The sequence below is a fragment of the Condylostylus longicornis genome, unplaced genomic scaffold (assembly GCF_029603195.1).
Source record: "Condylostylus longicornis isolate FDR11 unplaced genomic scaffold, ASM2960319v2 ptg000116l, whole genome shotgun sequence".
NCBI classification, from domain to species: Eukaryota; Metazoa; Arthropoda; class Insecta; order Diptera; family Dolichopodidae; genus Condylostylus; species Condylostylus longicornis.
Window position 1 is genome coordinate 241,808 of NW_026578084.1, and position 16,606 is coordinate 258,413.

The following is a 16,606-nucleotide window of genomic DNA, read 5'->3' on the forward strand; positions in this document are numbered from 1 at the left end:
GGTAACACTGATTATGGTGCTCATATTATTTTCTGTCATATGCAAAAGGAATAAAATGTCAATGTGTTTTTCATATTATATTGGTGGTTTGAAAAAAAAATAATAATACACAAAAAAAGAAAAAAAAGAAGAAATATACTTTTTTAATTTTTAATTAAAATTTTAATAAAATAATAAATAAGGTAAATAAATAAAAAAAAACCAAAAATTTAATATTTTTACTTAAAAAATAATAAAAAAAAATATTATATATATATATATATATTAATATAACTATAGTATGTGTATGTATATATTATGTGTGTATATACCTAGTCGGTGCCTATTTAAAAAATATTATAGGTAGGTACATTTTGTGTATTTTGGGTACACAAAACAAAAAATATTTTTTAAAACAAAAATTTTCAACTCGAAAACCTTTTCAATTCGTGTAAATTTTCAAAAGAGGTTCCCATTTTAATTAAAATTTATAAAAATTAGATAAGATTAAAATTGAGTTTCTAATGTTAAAATGTTTTTGCAAAAAATAATAAAAACAATTTCATAAGAATAATAAAAAGTTATTGGTGGTGTTATAAAAGAGGAAGAAGAAAAGAATTGCAATCCTGGAGAAAAGTGCTTTTTCATTTTTCGAATAACGCAGACTTTTTTTTTACGTTTTAAAATCATACACCTTACAATAAATATAATTGCAATAGTCCCCAGAACCCGCTAAATAAAAAAAAATTACTTTGGAGTAAAAATGCGTTTGAATTTTAGGTTGGTAGGTAAAACGTATTAAATTTAAAGTAAGAATTTAAACTTTTAAGTGCTTATGAAAATAATGAAACATCCGACACTGCAGTACTTTAGCTTAAAGTCTTGAAAAAATTTAACGCACATATATTTAATTTATTTCCAATAATAAACAAAAAATAGTGACTTAGCGTGTTGTGTTGAAAATAAACCGAGTATATAACAAAATAATATACTTGTATGTTATGCTATATATATATATGTTATGCAAATAAAAATATAAAAAATTGAAAAAACATTAGACTCATAGTTCCTACCTACTTACAAAAAAAAAAAACAAAAAAAATATGCGCTAATTTATTTCTGATGACACTCTTCATTTTGATGTTTAATCAATAAAAAAGAAAAAAAGTGTGCAGTAAAAATTTACTCCCTTTAAATAAAAAAAAGAGTTGAGAATAAATTTTGCAATTGCCCCAAAATCAAATTGACAAAAATAAATTATTAACTACAGTAACTCCAACATATATACATATCATCTCTACACTGGGAGCCTTAAAACGCAAATAAAGTTACATTGGTCAAACAATATTATAGAAATTACTTGTTTAAAATTAGCATTTATACAGTCAATTATTCTGCAGTTTCGTATATATATGTATATAATATATATATTCATATTCAACCCATACTTATTGCCTTTTGAAATTTCGCAAATTAATAGCAAATTATTAATTTACCTAAGCCAACGTAAAAATTAATTTAGAATTATTAGCTTGGCTGAGGTAAATGATAGGTGGTCGAAATTCGTTTTTTTTTTTACCATATCTCAAAGTTATAAATTACATGTACATTGACTCACGAATTTGTTAGTCTATGTACATGATAATGAGAGATAAAAATTATGGAGATGATAAAATAGGTACGTGCGTACCTGCCCTATATTTACTATTTTTCTTGCTGTAAAACACCCATCTAGATAGAAATTTAAAAACACAAAACAGAAAATTCGGGTTTTTTAATGTTTTTTGTTTGATTAAGAATAATTCAACTATCAAAGTAAACATTTACATATATTCTGAATCAAAGTTATAACTTTGATTAAGTTTATAAATAAAAATGATTGAACACTCAGTTTAGCAACATATTGCTTTACGGTATTATTGGAATTCAAGGATTTCTAAATTAAAAATTTGTATTAATTGACAATTAAAACTTAAATTTAGGGATTAACTTTAAAAAAAATTAGGATAAATGAGGAAAATTTAAATGTACATAGTATTCAGCTCATATTATATACTTTTCAGATCAATTAAGTTCAGTAATAATTTTGAAATATGTATGAAGGTATTACATTTAAGAAATTAACAATACATATTTAGTTTTAATTTGAATAAAAATTTGTATTTATTACTACATATATCGATTTTAGAACACAAGGATTTATTTTTCTCATTTATGATATTTTCTTTCTACATCTCTTCCCTACAAACTATAAATTCACTTTATAAATTGACCATATTATATAGATAGGTAGATATTATATATCTAACTACTATTCCTAGATGTTCTATCTATTAACTTTCATCTATATTATTTCACAATATTAAAAAGTTTTAACACAATTTAAGTGAAAAAACGGAGGAGCAAAAAAAAAATTTTTGTTTTTTTATAGAACATTGTTGTGGCCTACATAAGTAACCTACATAATTATAGAGAATGAACCGAGATTTAAATTTATCTACATGTATATGCACATACATATATGCTGCCTGTTCACCTTCTTAAACTTTCTATGAAAAAAACATTTTTTTTTTTTTGATGATTGATGCTGTAGTTAATAACCCCCTTTCCCTTTAACCACAATTTATTGCAGATTATTCGTAATTAATTTTGTTTTTTAATGTGATTTTTTTTATTTAATTTACATATAGAAGTTATATTATTTATATTGGCAGGTGATATATGATTGATATTTAGGTACCTTAACCTAAATATTCTACATACATATATGTACATATTATGTACTTATCTTGTACAAGATGCCTTCTAAAAATTAATAAAAAAAAACAGAATAGCTTTAACATCATTTTATAAATCCTTGCTTGCTTCATTCAAAAATATTTTATAATGACTTTCAATGTTAGGGAAACCATATCCGAAAAATATTCCCAATATTTAAGAATGTTTTTTATTCCGCAGGCCTTTTTTTAATAAATGCTCTCAATGACAGTTCTTGAAAATTATTTTATTAAATTAAAGATTATTTCAAAGCAAAATATAGGTGCATTCGAATTTTTGAAATTCAAAAAAATTACACAATTCATTCACAAATTTCTATTCTCGTACTAATCAAAATATTTCAATACGTAGATCATAACAAAAAATATCATTCAACAATAATTATTTCACAACAAGAATTAATGTATGTAGGTTCTTGTGTTTGTTCTCATTACGAATTGTTTTTTTTGTTTCTAATTAAAAACTTTGTTCGTAACTTACAACTAAAATATAGACTTCGACAAATTGTAATTCATAACTGGTCTACAAAAAAAAAAGCCAATATTGTAAAAACAAATTTACATTTTTGGCTTACTCGTGTTTTTATAAAGCTGATTAAATCAAAAATTAGCAATGTTATCAACTTAAAAAATACAATTAATGTTATGATTGAATATCTAGGCATGTACGTTATGATTAGATGTGTAAGGATTTTTTTTATTCATCTTCCTTTTGCAGTTTTGCATTTTCAAAAATAACTTTCCGTTTATATGCATATACACCTATTTCTCTTTTTAAAAGGGAATATACAAAAATAATAGATTTGTTCTAGACCTCAAAAAGCAAGTTGAAAATACACTAAATTATATAAAAAATAAATTTTCGTTGTAGTTATTTTAAGAATTTATTTTCGTTTTAATTCATTAAATTAAATAAAATAAAATTTAGATTTTAGAAAAAAATATGTACATATATGAGAAATTCATTGATAAAAAAGAAAAAACTCAACCATAAGAACCATAAGAAATTGAGTAAAACCATAAGAAAAATTTAAACATTAAACAATTTTATTTATTGCCACTGTCTGATAATAAACGCATACATTTGCGAAAGACCACAAATTCACTGCCATCACTGGAAACAGTTCAATTGTATATTATTTTCGTTTAGTAATCATAATAACAGCTGCTGTTACTTCTGGTTCAACCAGAATACCAGGCTTATTTTAAGTAGAAAAAAATTGTTTTTTGTATTCATGTTATTTCAAATTATGTCGTGTAAAAATAAAAATATTTTTTGGTGTTTACTCGTGTTATTTAAAATTCGTGTAAAAACAGAATTGGGTGTATTTTCTTTCAAACGAAATTCACGGACCTATTTAAAATCGAAAAATGATCAAAAAAAATCAAGCGGATACATGACAAATGTGGCGTAGAATGCATTATGGTTTAGGATTAATATGTCCTGAGCTCAAAAAAATATAAAATAATTCACTTTTAATACAAAAAATAGATCAAAACAAGTGATTGGCTTTGAATGTGTTGTTAGTCTAGTTCTAACAGATAAACATGTATTTCAAGAGAATATTTTATGCAAACCAGCAAATTTTGATATTATATGAACTGCTTTTACCTTCCTTTTATCATATAATTTACATATCAATAATACATATACATATATATAAATAAATATAGAAAAATATCTACCCACAAACTTTAATTTATTGGTTATTATAAGATATGCTATATGCATATATATAAATATATATATGTATGTATATATAAGTCAAATTTTATGTTTATTGATAACTTTCATTAATTTCAATTTTTTACTCTAAACTGATAACATAAACTTTTCTGATTTGATATTGTATATTTTTTTTATCTTTTTTTTTATATTAATGAGTTAATACTATTGCCAATATATTGTAATTTGTATTTAGTCTTCAAAAAAAAAAAAAAATAAATTTTTTGATATTTTTTTTCAATTTTTTAGATAGATATGGAATTTTTAAAAATACTTTTGAATTCTGATATTGGTGATGAAATGCATAGTTGTTTTTTTCCAAAAACTTAGTACATTTCCAAAGTTTTTAAAAGACAGTCATAATATTATTAATAAATTTTTGCAATTAAAGTTTTTTTAAGCATCCAAAAGCGTATTTTGATCATAACTTTTGAGATATAATGACTTACAAATGTAAATAAGGTATGTACACTAAGGCCTGTCTGAAATAAAACTTAGAAAAACTCGTAAAAAGGAAAATAATGAGAAATTTTCTCTCAAAAGAAAAAAAATTTTATTTATAAAAAAAAAAAACCAGACGGAAAACTTGAAAAAACTTTTAAAACCTTATTAGAATACGATAACGTCAAATTTCAAAGTATCTATCAAACATAAATAAATATTTTTTTGTTATACGAAAAGCCGAAAATTTTGTTTTTGGATTATAAAATTGTGAAACTTAGAAAAAACCATTTGTAAGCCCCATTTTGGTTATTTTATTTTATTTTTAATTGAAAAGTTTTTATTGTTGATGAAAAATTTTGTTTTCAAAAATAAAATCTTTTACATGCAAAAACCTTCTTATATCAAACAGGCCTAGTATTTCATTTATCTTGTCCTTTTCATTAACTGCAATGTGTAAACTTGGACGTGCGCTTTTCAAAACTATTTCGATTTTGCGTTTTAGATTTTAATTTTATACGTTTTTTTAAGTATGTGTATGTGAAAAATTAACAATATTTTGAAATTTTTTATATTACTATATTACTGTTCGATACTGTTCGAAATTTAATAAAAATCTATTTTACCGTGACATTTACTAACTTTAGAAATCACGCGATTTGTACTTTATGAACATGTTGAGTTTTGACATAAGCAATATGCAGTTAAATCATAATGTTTTTGTTTACATATCTTTATTCACCATGTTTTATATACATATATTTATTCACCCTAGTTTTATATCGTAATTCACCTTTCTTACACATATAAATTTACAAAGAAATTAATGAAATTTAAAAAAAGGTTAAATGGCACCTACCATAATCCATTTGTCAGTTATGTATGTATATGACACATGATCAGTATTGTTTTATGCAAATCATTCTTATTAGTTCTTTTTTACGTCCATAAAATACGTTAACTATTTTAAACTAAATTAAATTAAAAATACAATCAATTAATTGAAAAAACTATTATTGATTTAAATATTTAAAGGAATCAATAAGCAGAGGAAAGTAAAAAATCAAAGTCAAAACGTGACGAAAAAAAATAAGAGCACTTTTATAAAATAAAATGGAGAAGAAATCATCAACTGGATCAGGACCACGAATATTAAAAAAGAAACATTTTCGTGTAAAACATCAAAAAGTTAAACTATTTAGAGCCAATGAACCAATATTAAGCGTATTTATGTGGGGTATAAATCATACGGCAAGTTGCAAAATTAAAAAACAAGAATCCGTCACATTTTTATATATGTATTTAATTTTTAGATAAATGAACTAAGTCATGTTAACATACCAGTTATGTTACTGCCGGATGATTTTCGGGCATATTCAAAAATTAAAGTTGACAATCATTTATTCAATAAGTAAGTAGAGCCCCTAAAATTGTTCAAATCTTTAATTAAATATGAAATTTTTCCGATTATTTCTTTTTAAATACCTACATACTTACATACATATGTCTGCGTAATAAGATCTGGATTATATGGTTATTGCAATAAATTGATTAATTTTTAGCTACATATGTATGTACAATGTAAAGACAATATTTTGACCCAAGGATTAAAACATTGCAAAAACATGAAACCAAAGTGAATTTTTGTTAATATCTTTTTAGGGAAAATATGCCATCACATTTTAAAGTTAAAGAATATTGTCCATTAGTGTTCCGGAATTTACGTGAACGATTCGGAGTTGATGATGTTGATTATAGGGAATCATTAACAAGGTCACAACCAATATTAATTGATTCTTCTGGTAAATCGGGTGCTCAATTTTATGAGAGTTATGATAAATTTTTTATTATAAAAAGTTTAACATCCGAAGAAATTGAAAGAATGCATGCTTTCTTAAAACATTATCATCCAGTAAGTTCTTTTTAATCAATTTTATTTAACCATTTTTTTCTAAAAGCTAATTTTTCGTTTTGCAGTATATTGTAGAACGACATGGGAAAACTTTATTACCACAATATTTAGGAATGTATAGATTAACAGTTGAAAGTGTACAATATTACTTTGTTGTAATGAGAAATGTATTTAGTTCACATCTTAGTGTTCATAGGTAAGAAAACATGAATAATTTACCTACTTAAGAAATTTTTTAATTATTAATTTTTTAAATATTTTTAATATAAAATTCATATTACACATGAAATATTATTCAGAAATTGAATCCCGTGTTATTTTCTCTTTTTATCTTTCAAATATAAAAAAGAAAATTTGATTTAAAAGGAAGCACAGTTGATCGAGAGGCATCTGAAAAAGAATTAGAAAAACCATTGCCAACATACAAAGATAATGATTTTATTAAACAGAAAATTAAAATTGTTATTGGAGAAGAATCAAAACAGAAATTATTTGAAATGCTCAATAATGATGTTAATGTAAGTTTAAAATATAAGAAAAACTTTTGAATAAATTAAAAACATTAGATTTGAATAAATTTCTTATTTTAGTTCTTAACAAAACTTCATATTATGGATTATTCATTACTAGTCGGTATACATGATTGTGTTCGTGCTGAAGAAGAAGCCGCACAAAGTGAAAGTGCGCGAGAAGCAGCTGGTAGAAGTGAAAACAGTGAAAGCGAGGAATGTGATAGTGGCGAACGGTAATTAAATATTATGTTATACATATATGGTTATTTTTGTATTTATTGTATAGTTATTTTTATATTGTTGAATGTTTGTAATATAGGTGGACCTATAATACACCACCTGATTCACCCAGATGTACAGGCCAGTACAATGAAATTATACATGAAATTGATATATATGCTCTTACAAGCGTAGAAGGTATACACAATTTTTTTTCTTGTTAATAATAGTATATATGTAGAGCACTTTTAATTTATTTTATAGGAAACGTTTGTATGACATTTTACTTTAAATTGATTATTTGTTTTTTCTTGTTTTTTTTTCATCTAATTTAAAGATCGAAGAGAAATTTATTTTATGGCTATAATAGATGTTCTCACACAATATGGTGTTAAAAAACAGGTAAATATATACTAATTAAATTTATATTATATAGACATTTTTCAATTTTGCTCCTACCTTGATTGTGAAGGACTTTTTTAATCACCGAATCAAAAGCAAATGATTTTGCATCTTATTTGTAATATGTAATTTTCAAGTGAGAAAAACTTTTTCTAATTATGTAACCCACATTTTCTAAAAATAAGATTTCTGATTTGAAAGTTACTAAAGAAAAAGGTGAAAAAGTGAGAGAATTAAAATAACAAGGCTATTGATCTCAATTATAAATTTTCTAAAACTACACTACTATAACACAAAAAATAACATAAAGAGCCACATAATATTATGTTTATTTTTATTATAATAGTTATATGATATATACATTATGCATTAAGATTTATATTAATTTTAAACTTCAAATTTCATATTAACATACAAATTAGTAGATTAGTATAAATAAAGACCATTGGTGTAATTTTCAACAATTGCATGCAGTTGCAAGATTTGATTTTAGATCTTTATGATCTGTGTATAAATTTTGTCCCAGATTTTAATTTACATGATATTTTTTTTCTAGTTTAACCTTACTTTTAAAATTCATTTTAATTTTATTTGAAATTGATAATTAATTAAAAGCAATTCTGCTTATGAGTTATAATTGGTAAATGATATAGTATTACAATATTATTGCAATTTTGAAGTTGCGGGACATTAATTGCAAATTTGAAGTCACGGTACATATTAGGGGTTTCTTTTCTTTTTTTTTAATTACTTATTTTTTTATTTATTTAATTTTCTTTTATTTAAATAATTCGACGACATTTTATGTTATTTTTTATTATATATATAAAAAATAATGCAAAATTTACAATATGCATATGTGGTGCATATATATTTGCATACGGGGGCAAAAAACACAGTTACAGACATTTTTCCAGTATTATACTCAAAAGAGTTCAAATAGTAATCGTCAAGTTGATGTTACTTCAATTAGTCCTATGAAAAATTCTTTAGAAACAGCGTTAAGATTTCCTCTTGATTTGATGGTAAGAAAAGAGACAGTAAATATTATTTTGACATGTTCCTTGTTGTTTATTGTTTATTTTTTTTGTTTGTTGAAGCTTAATTTTATTTATTTTTGTTTTTCTTTCATTTTTTTCTTTCTGCTGTTTTATTATTAATAAATTTGTCTTTATTTTATATATTTTTTTTATTTCAATTTTTGTTTTATATATGTAATATACAGAGTGTTGTCTGCATTTAACTGGTGTTAAAATCTTGTGGGGCCAAACTCTAAAAGTTTTTTGGGAAAGAAATATTTTTATCCTCTGACACGGGGAAGGGGATTTCGAATGTCTAAGAGTGGTTTTGGAGAATTAAAAAATCAGATTAAGTGTTTACGAGTATTCCTATATTTTTGAAGTCACATCAACTCTGTGCATACATATGTATATGCATATTGTATACCTTTTCCTCTTTTGTTTTTTTTATATTCTAGGGTTTGCGTAATATATTGAAATTTCTCCGCAGACATTTTAAAAACTTAAAAACTTTTAGGAATTTTCGGCATCAAAACAAAAATTTTAAGGTTTGAAATAATTTTATTACAAAATGAAAGATTTGTTTGGAATTCCGTCTCCCCCTACCCGTCACCTTCCACCCTTTTCTTATTTTTTGTTTTGGGTTTACTTCATATCTAGATATATCTCATTTGAACAAATTAAATTTCGATTTCCGAAAATGAATGTTATTTTTGTGATCATAACTCTCAATACTAATGTACTATTATTATAAGGTAAAATCTATAAGTACCAAAAACGAACTTTCAAATTATGGGCATACGGGACTTTCTTTTTTAAATGTATATTAAAGTTTTTGCAATTAATAATATTTGTATATATGTACTGTTATTTCAAAATTGCAATAATTAAATAAACAATTCAGCTTAAAAAGTGTAATTATTGCAGTATAAAAGCAATTTTGAAGTCGGGAGATTTCTTTAACTTTTGTATTTGTTTTATTTTGTTTCTATTAATATAAATTAGCTAAACATCCAGCTCATTTTCATATAATTTTAATAAATTAATCAAAGTTTTAGGATTTTTTTAATATTTATTAAGTACATTTTACTTTATTTTAGATATTTTATGGGTTTTAATACATTCTCTTTGAATTTTTTGTCCTTATATTCACATTCTCTGTTTTGTCTTAAAATCATTTCAAATAAGCGTTTGTATGTATATATGTCGGTACATATTCATTATACAGTATCAACAGGATAAAAAAGAAGGGAAGATTTTCTTTTGCATGCATTTAAATTTGTTTTGTTTACATTCATAGCATAAAGTGTCATTAAATAATAATCACAAAATACAACAGGACTGTAATTATAATGAAAAATAATACAATGTGAATCGTATGTACTTAAAATTAATGCAAAAAAACAATATATAAATACATTTCTTAACCTGATTTTTACCATTTTGTATTATTACATCATTATTACTTATGTACATAGTATATGTATACATACGTTAAAGAAGAGCATAATACAGAGGCACCTTCAAAATCGCAATCATATCGTATTAATACACACACAATTCAGTAATCACAATTAAAACGAGCTGATTTTTTTTTATTAATTGAATTATTGCGATTTAAAGTCTGAAATAATAATATATTGTTTTAAAATTATTAAAAAAATTGCATAATAAATGATAAATTATTTAATTTTTAAATATAATTGTTTTTTCTTTTCTTTTTTCATTTTTTTTTTCTCTTATACAACAAACATTAATAGGCTGCCAAAGCAGCTAAAACCGTTAAATATGGCAGTAATGTAGATGGTATTTCAACATGTGATCCAGAACAATATGCAAAACGTTTTATTGAATTTATGGATAAAGCTATCGAATAATTTTAAATTCTTAATATACTATATATACCATAAATATATAATACCTAAATATATAAATATATTATGTACACATATTCACATATATATATTGAATATTTTATGTACTCTTGTGCGTAATATTCATATATATATATATATATATATTTGAATAAATTCAAAAATTCATTGATTACAAATGGATAACCTTATATAAATACATTTAAATAACGTTTGTGATGCACGCAATTCAACTTTTACTACTTTTTATAAATAAGATGAGCTGAATGAAAGTATCACATAACCTTAAAATTTAATGCATTTTTCAATTTATTCTCCTCTCCCTCCCTCCCCTCTCCTAATAAATATTTATATATTTACTATTAAACAAATTATATAATATGTGTAAAACTGAAAATGAATTATTTAATGTTTCTAATATAATCGTATTTAATCATTCGTATATCATATAAAAACAAAAAAATAAAATGGAGTAAAACAGAAAAAAAAATAAAAGAAGAAAAACTTGCAATAAGTAAAATATTTGTATAATAAATAACAACCAATTAAAAAACCAATTAAAATATAAAACTTTAAAATTAAAAAGATAATATACAAAATAACACCCAAAAATATGCCTAACTTCCAAATTGCAGTAATACACAAATCAGTAATATTTACAACATTAAACTGAATTATATTAATTGGCACCATATTACTGCAATTTTGCAGACAAGTTATATAAACATACCTAGAAATATTGGGCTATAATCGAAAAAATTACCGGTTAATTATGTATTATTATAAAATTCAGAATGTATGTATATATTGATTAAATGTATGTATGTATATATTAATTAAATGTATGTATGTATATATTGATATATTGATTGAACTAATTGCGATGGCACTTAATTTTGCTTTAACATTGAAATAACAGTTTATTACTGTTACAATTTATACAATAGAAATAGGTATACTATTTACACAATTTAACTATAATTATATTTAAAAGCTGATTTGTATATATAGTATAACAGTTTTATTGTAATTTTGATGTCGCAAGCTTTAACTTTTCGATTATATACCTAAACTGCATATAATAACTATGATGAGTGAAATGAAAACTTATATAATATATATATTGTTTACATTGAATTATATATATATATTCTGTTTAATCGAAGTGTTGAATTTTTTAATTTCAAAATTGAAGAACATTATTATTGAATTCGAAATTGCAGTAACGTGATATTAATTATACACAATTCATAACATACGGAGTATGTATTGTTATAATTTTGAAATCACAAAATACCTACATACTTATATACATACATACATATATGACATACAAATATACTCTACTTCTAAAATGCAGTAAGACGGTATTAACATTCAATTCAGCTTATGGGTTACTACCGTTTTACCGCATTTTGGAAATCGAGGAGAATGTGACGACTGAATGCTTTTATCGCAAAACTATATTACATACATATGGTTTTGCAATATGTATACAAAAAACTTTAACTTCTAAAATACAGTAATACAATATTAATACACAATTCAGCTTATAAGTGGTAATTGCTGAATTGCGCATTAATATCGTATTACAGCATTTTGGAAGTCAGGGAGTCAAAAATAAGATAATTAATATATGTATACATAAATTTATTTTCACTCTTATTATTTCTTGAAAGATTTTTTTTGTATATTTAAACTGGAATTATAATGGAACATTTTTATTAAAATTTAAAATTAGTACATAGTATAGGCTTTTTTTTTCTTTTTTTTTTTATTATTTATGCTTGTATCATAACTTATAAACTAATTGAATGTAAAAGTTATATAGAAATTATTTGAGTTTTACTTTTAAGACACATATATATGTATATATATGTAATTACTGATATCAAAATTGCAGTAATACAGTTTTAAATACACAATTTAGCAATTGCAATTCATAAACTGAATTGTGTTTTAACAACCGTATTGCTGCAAATGTTAAATTAGAGAATATTTATTTTCCTTTTTTAAAATTTATTAAATAAAATTTAATTTTTTATAAGATTTTTTCTAATTTTGTATTAATAATAATGCTTTCTTTAATTGCCTTCAAATTCACATCTAAATTACATAACGTCAATTAAATTTATTCAGCGTTAAAATTTCAATTGCTGAATAGTTTGAAGTTAGGTTTTTTGTTTTCTATTTTGTATTTATAGTGTGTAAAAATTGAATTTATAATTTTATATTTATAATCATCCCTTTATAAAATAAAGGGATGATTCTTCGATCAATTTCCGCCAAAAAAATGTATGGGCCCGGATGTACTCATTTTCAATGTATGAAATCTGCATTTTTCGCATGTTTTTAAACATATTTAACACGTTTTACTGACAAAATTATGAGAAATAGAGGAAAATGTTAAATGGGTTGACTTTTCGTTTTTAAAATGTTATATGGTTAGTCTATTTCGAATTGTTCCGAACTTATTAGCATTTATTTATATGCAGGAAAAATCTGATACCTTTCTTTTCAACAGTATATAGAGTGCTTTATATTCAGTAAAGAGTACAAAATTATATACATATCATTGTTTAGTGCATCAAAAATGGGTAAAATTTTTGTTTAAAATTAGTTTTCAAAATCTCAACGATCCCTGAGAAACAAGGGTTTCAACGAATTTTAACGAAATTTCTACTTGCCCAAGGTTTTTTCCCTTCAGAAAAAAATTTAAGGTTCATACAAACAGTTATTGAAATGCTTATAAAGTGCTTGAAAGCAAGTTATTACTTGAATTACCCTGTATACACATATATGTGTACATATATTAGAATATATTTGTATAATTCCCCAGCTGAATTGTTAGTAAATAATTTAGTTATCAATTTTGTCTTATTTACCATTGCTGAATAAATCAAATTAACGTTAGAGCTTGTAAGTTACAATTTCTGAATTGTGAATAAATATGATATTACTGTAATTTTGAAGACGTGGATATTCTTATCTATATAAATGTAGTAATAAAAAAATTATAAAAAAAGGCAAGTAAGTTTCTCATGTATGTATAGCGTTGCTTAATAAAATAATAATAGAAAATTTTGTCCTTAGGGCAACAATTTTATATATGTAGCTCCAGTATTCAAATTTATTATTAAAATTTAAAATTAAATTTGTAAATAAAAAAAATTGTAATCCAAATGTAATTTATTATAAAAAAAAATTTTATAATATTTTGTTTTCCTTCAATGTATTGTTCACAATTTTTTTTTTGTTTTTATTTTAATTTTTGGAATAGCCTACTAATAAAATATCTTTTAATAAATGAATTCAAAATGCATTTTATTAAAACTAGTCGTGTGTGCTTGCATTGCAAGCTTTGCAAGAATTATGTTTGTAGTTTTGAAATTCTGTTCCATTCTGTGTGTGAGATATTTTAAGTTTACTTTTTTTCTTCAAAAACGCACCAGTAACATACATACATATATATATGTCTGTTTTCTAACCAGCATAAAACTTAAAATAAGAAAACAAATAATTAGTTCTTCGTACTAAAATAATGAACATATAAATTTTTTGGAAAGATCAGGGCTCGAAAACTGATCTGCGGGCCGATCTTACATTTTTCACCATATCTACGGAACGAATTGATGGAATTTCTTAATATTTGTTATTTGAGTTCTGGTTGTTACTAAAACTAACTGGCGAGCATTTCAGGGATTTCGGGTAGCATAAAGCGCACAAATTTACATTTTTCTAGGTATGTTAACTATAAGCTTACTAATGTCTTAAAAATTGAAAAGAAGTATTTAACAGACATTCTTATAATATTCTGTAACATTTTCACTTAACTAGACCATACACAATGCGGTCGGTTCTGTGCTGACCACATAAGATTTTTGTTGAATTGTGTTATAATCACGGCTCTCTCAGGCATGCAGTTTTTAGATTTGCAATTACAGTTTAATTGCAAATAATAGCGCGTACACTTAAGCAACTAATCTTTAAATATGAAATTTGTAATCAGTTTGATTGCTTACTGCATGCGATCATACAGTCGCATGTGTGCGCGCTTGAATGTGAACCTAAGGAAAACAAATAAACAATCAAACAGTTGCAGAACTAAAATTTGTATGTTTGTTTGTGCTCTTAAATCTCTGTGTATTACGCACATAGGCCCTTTCCCAGTATGTCAAAGATTTGACGATCATGTCAATCACGTCAATCGCTTGATTTAGCAAATGACAATATAAAAAGATCAACAAATCACTTATGCATTAGCCTTTAAAAACATGCGAAAAAAAAAAACTAAAATGACAATCAATTGCGTTAGCAACATATGTTGGGATTTATGACGCTAGCGTCATGTTGCCTTGGGATTCATGACTAACGTCAGTTGCATGCATTTGACATACTGGGAAAGGCCCATAATATGTGTATTTGATTAGTTTCACTTTTTTACAATAAGTACAGGCAGCACTGTTTTGAAATAAATAATTGATGTAGGCATGCGCACACCTTAATGAATAGTTATTTTAAATGACAGTTGTTTACAATATTTATATGCTGTAGTCAGCGTTGTCGACCAAAGATTGACAATCATGATTAAGATTGATAGGCCATGTAAACAATTTCAATCAATTTGGTTGAGCTCAATCAAACTTTTGGCTGACGAAAAAATAAATATTGGTTCTATTTTCGCCAATCTTTTGACTGGAATAAAATAAAAAATGGTGTAAACAAAAGTTTTTGAATAAAAAGCGCTGTTTAAATGTTTTTTCTTTGTTGTGATTTGTCATTTGGTAGTGAAGTGGCAGTTTTTAAGTTTTTAAATTTAAAGTGCATATAGAAAGACTGACAGTGATTGGTTGCAATGTAAACGTAAATTTCTTCAAATTTCATTAATCTCAATCATGATTGTCAATTTTTAATTGACATTTAAACGCGGCCAAAAATGAATCCATACATATACATACATGTTGATTACGTAAAGTTGTTATTTCCAATCTCTTTTTTAGTAGCGTTTCGTTCCAAATAAAGTAATACCTAGAGCTTTAGCATAGTAATTTGTGGTTATCATTAACACCAAACAAAAAAGTAAGGCATCTGCCTAAATAGATTATTAGTTTTCATTTGATTTCAAATCAAATTTCGTTTATGAAAACAATCATATTTTTTTGCAAATTTTTTAATTTTAAAAACAGCAACTTTTTGACAGAATTTTGTAATGAATTAAGAGAAAAAAAATAGAAAAAATATATGTTATTAATTTATATTTATTTTTATAATTATGAAATAACTAGTGTATATTTTTTTTTTATTTTTTAGCTTTATAAAGACTACAAACAATTATATTCAAAACAACTTTTATATTATATTATAACACATTTTATTTTACAAATTTTAATATTACAAATTTTAAATTCATATCTTTAATGTGATCGGTTTTAAAATTGAATGCTTATATTTCATATTGAAAATGACAACTGGGAGTTTTCAGTGATATGAAATTTCGACGTTAGACGTTTCTTTCGCGGCAATGTTTTTCAAACAAGTTCTAAATTTAATCTTTTCGTCGCATAAGTGGCTTTTGTAGCAACAATACAAATGACATTTCCATAAACGAATGTAAATAATGACATTTTCTAATATAAATTGCAAAAGAAATGAAAAAATGGTTTGAAAGTACTATGGTAGTGTAGCGTCTCAAAATGTAGTAAAATACTACAATTGTAGTAAAAACTAAGCAAAGTTAAATTTGAG

The 16,606-nt window shown here is 24.2% G+C and overlaps 1 protein-coding gene across 2 annotated transcripts; it reads left to right on the forward strand.

The window, feature by feature from the left end:
- Nucleotides 1–47: 47 nt before the first annotated feature.
- On the forward strand, nt 48–14,168 carry LOC129614694 (phosphatidylinositol 5-phosphate 4-kinase type-2 alpha). 2 transcript variants are annotated; one of them, XM_055529518.1, is made up of 10 exons: nt 48–182; nt 5,959–6,174; nt 6,237–6,334; nt 6,586–6,835; nt 6,901–7,031; nt 7,185–7,353; nt 7,426–7,580; nt 7,667–7,764; nt 7,904–7,968; nt 10,748–14,168. In XM_055529518.1, exons 2-10 carry the CDS (start codon nt 6,037–6,039, stop codon nt 10,862–10,864), a joined length of 1,221 nt encoding a protein of 406 aa, XP_055385493.1. In that variant the 5' UTR covers nt 48–182; nt 5,959–6,036; the 3' UTR covers nt 10,865–14,168. The 2 variants fall into 2 exon arrangements, with proteins under 2 accessions (XP_055385493.1, XP_055385494.1); XM_055529519.1 differs by lacking the exon at nt 48–182 and adding an exon at nt 259–342.
- The last annotated feature ends 2,438 nt before the right edge of the window (nt 14,169–16,606 follow it).

Coding starts and splice junctions, on each gene's coding strand:
- LOC129614694 (XM_055529518.1), top strand. CDS start 6,037: ATGGAGAAGAAATCATCAACTGGATCAGGACCACGAATATTAAAAAAG. Junction 6,335..6,585: donor GACAATCATTTATTCAATAA/GTAAGTAGAGCC, acceptor ATATCTTTTTAG/GGAAAATATGCCATCACATT. Junction 7,032..7,184: donor TCACATCTTAGTGTTCATAG/GTAAGAAAACAT, acceptor AATATAAAAAAG/AAAATTTGATTTAAAAGGAA.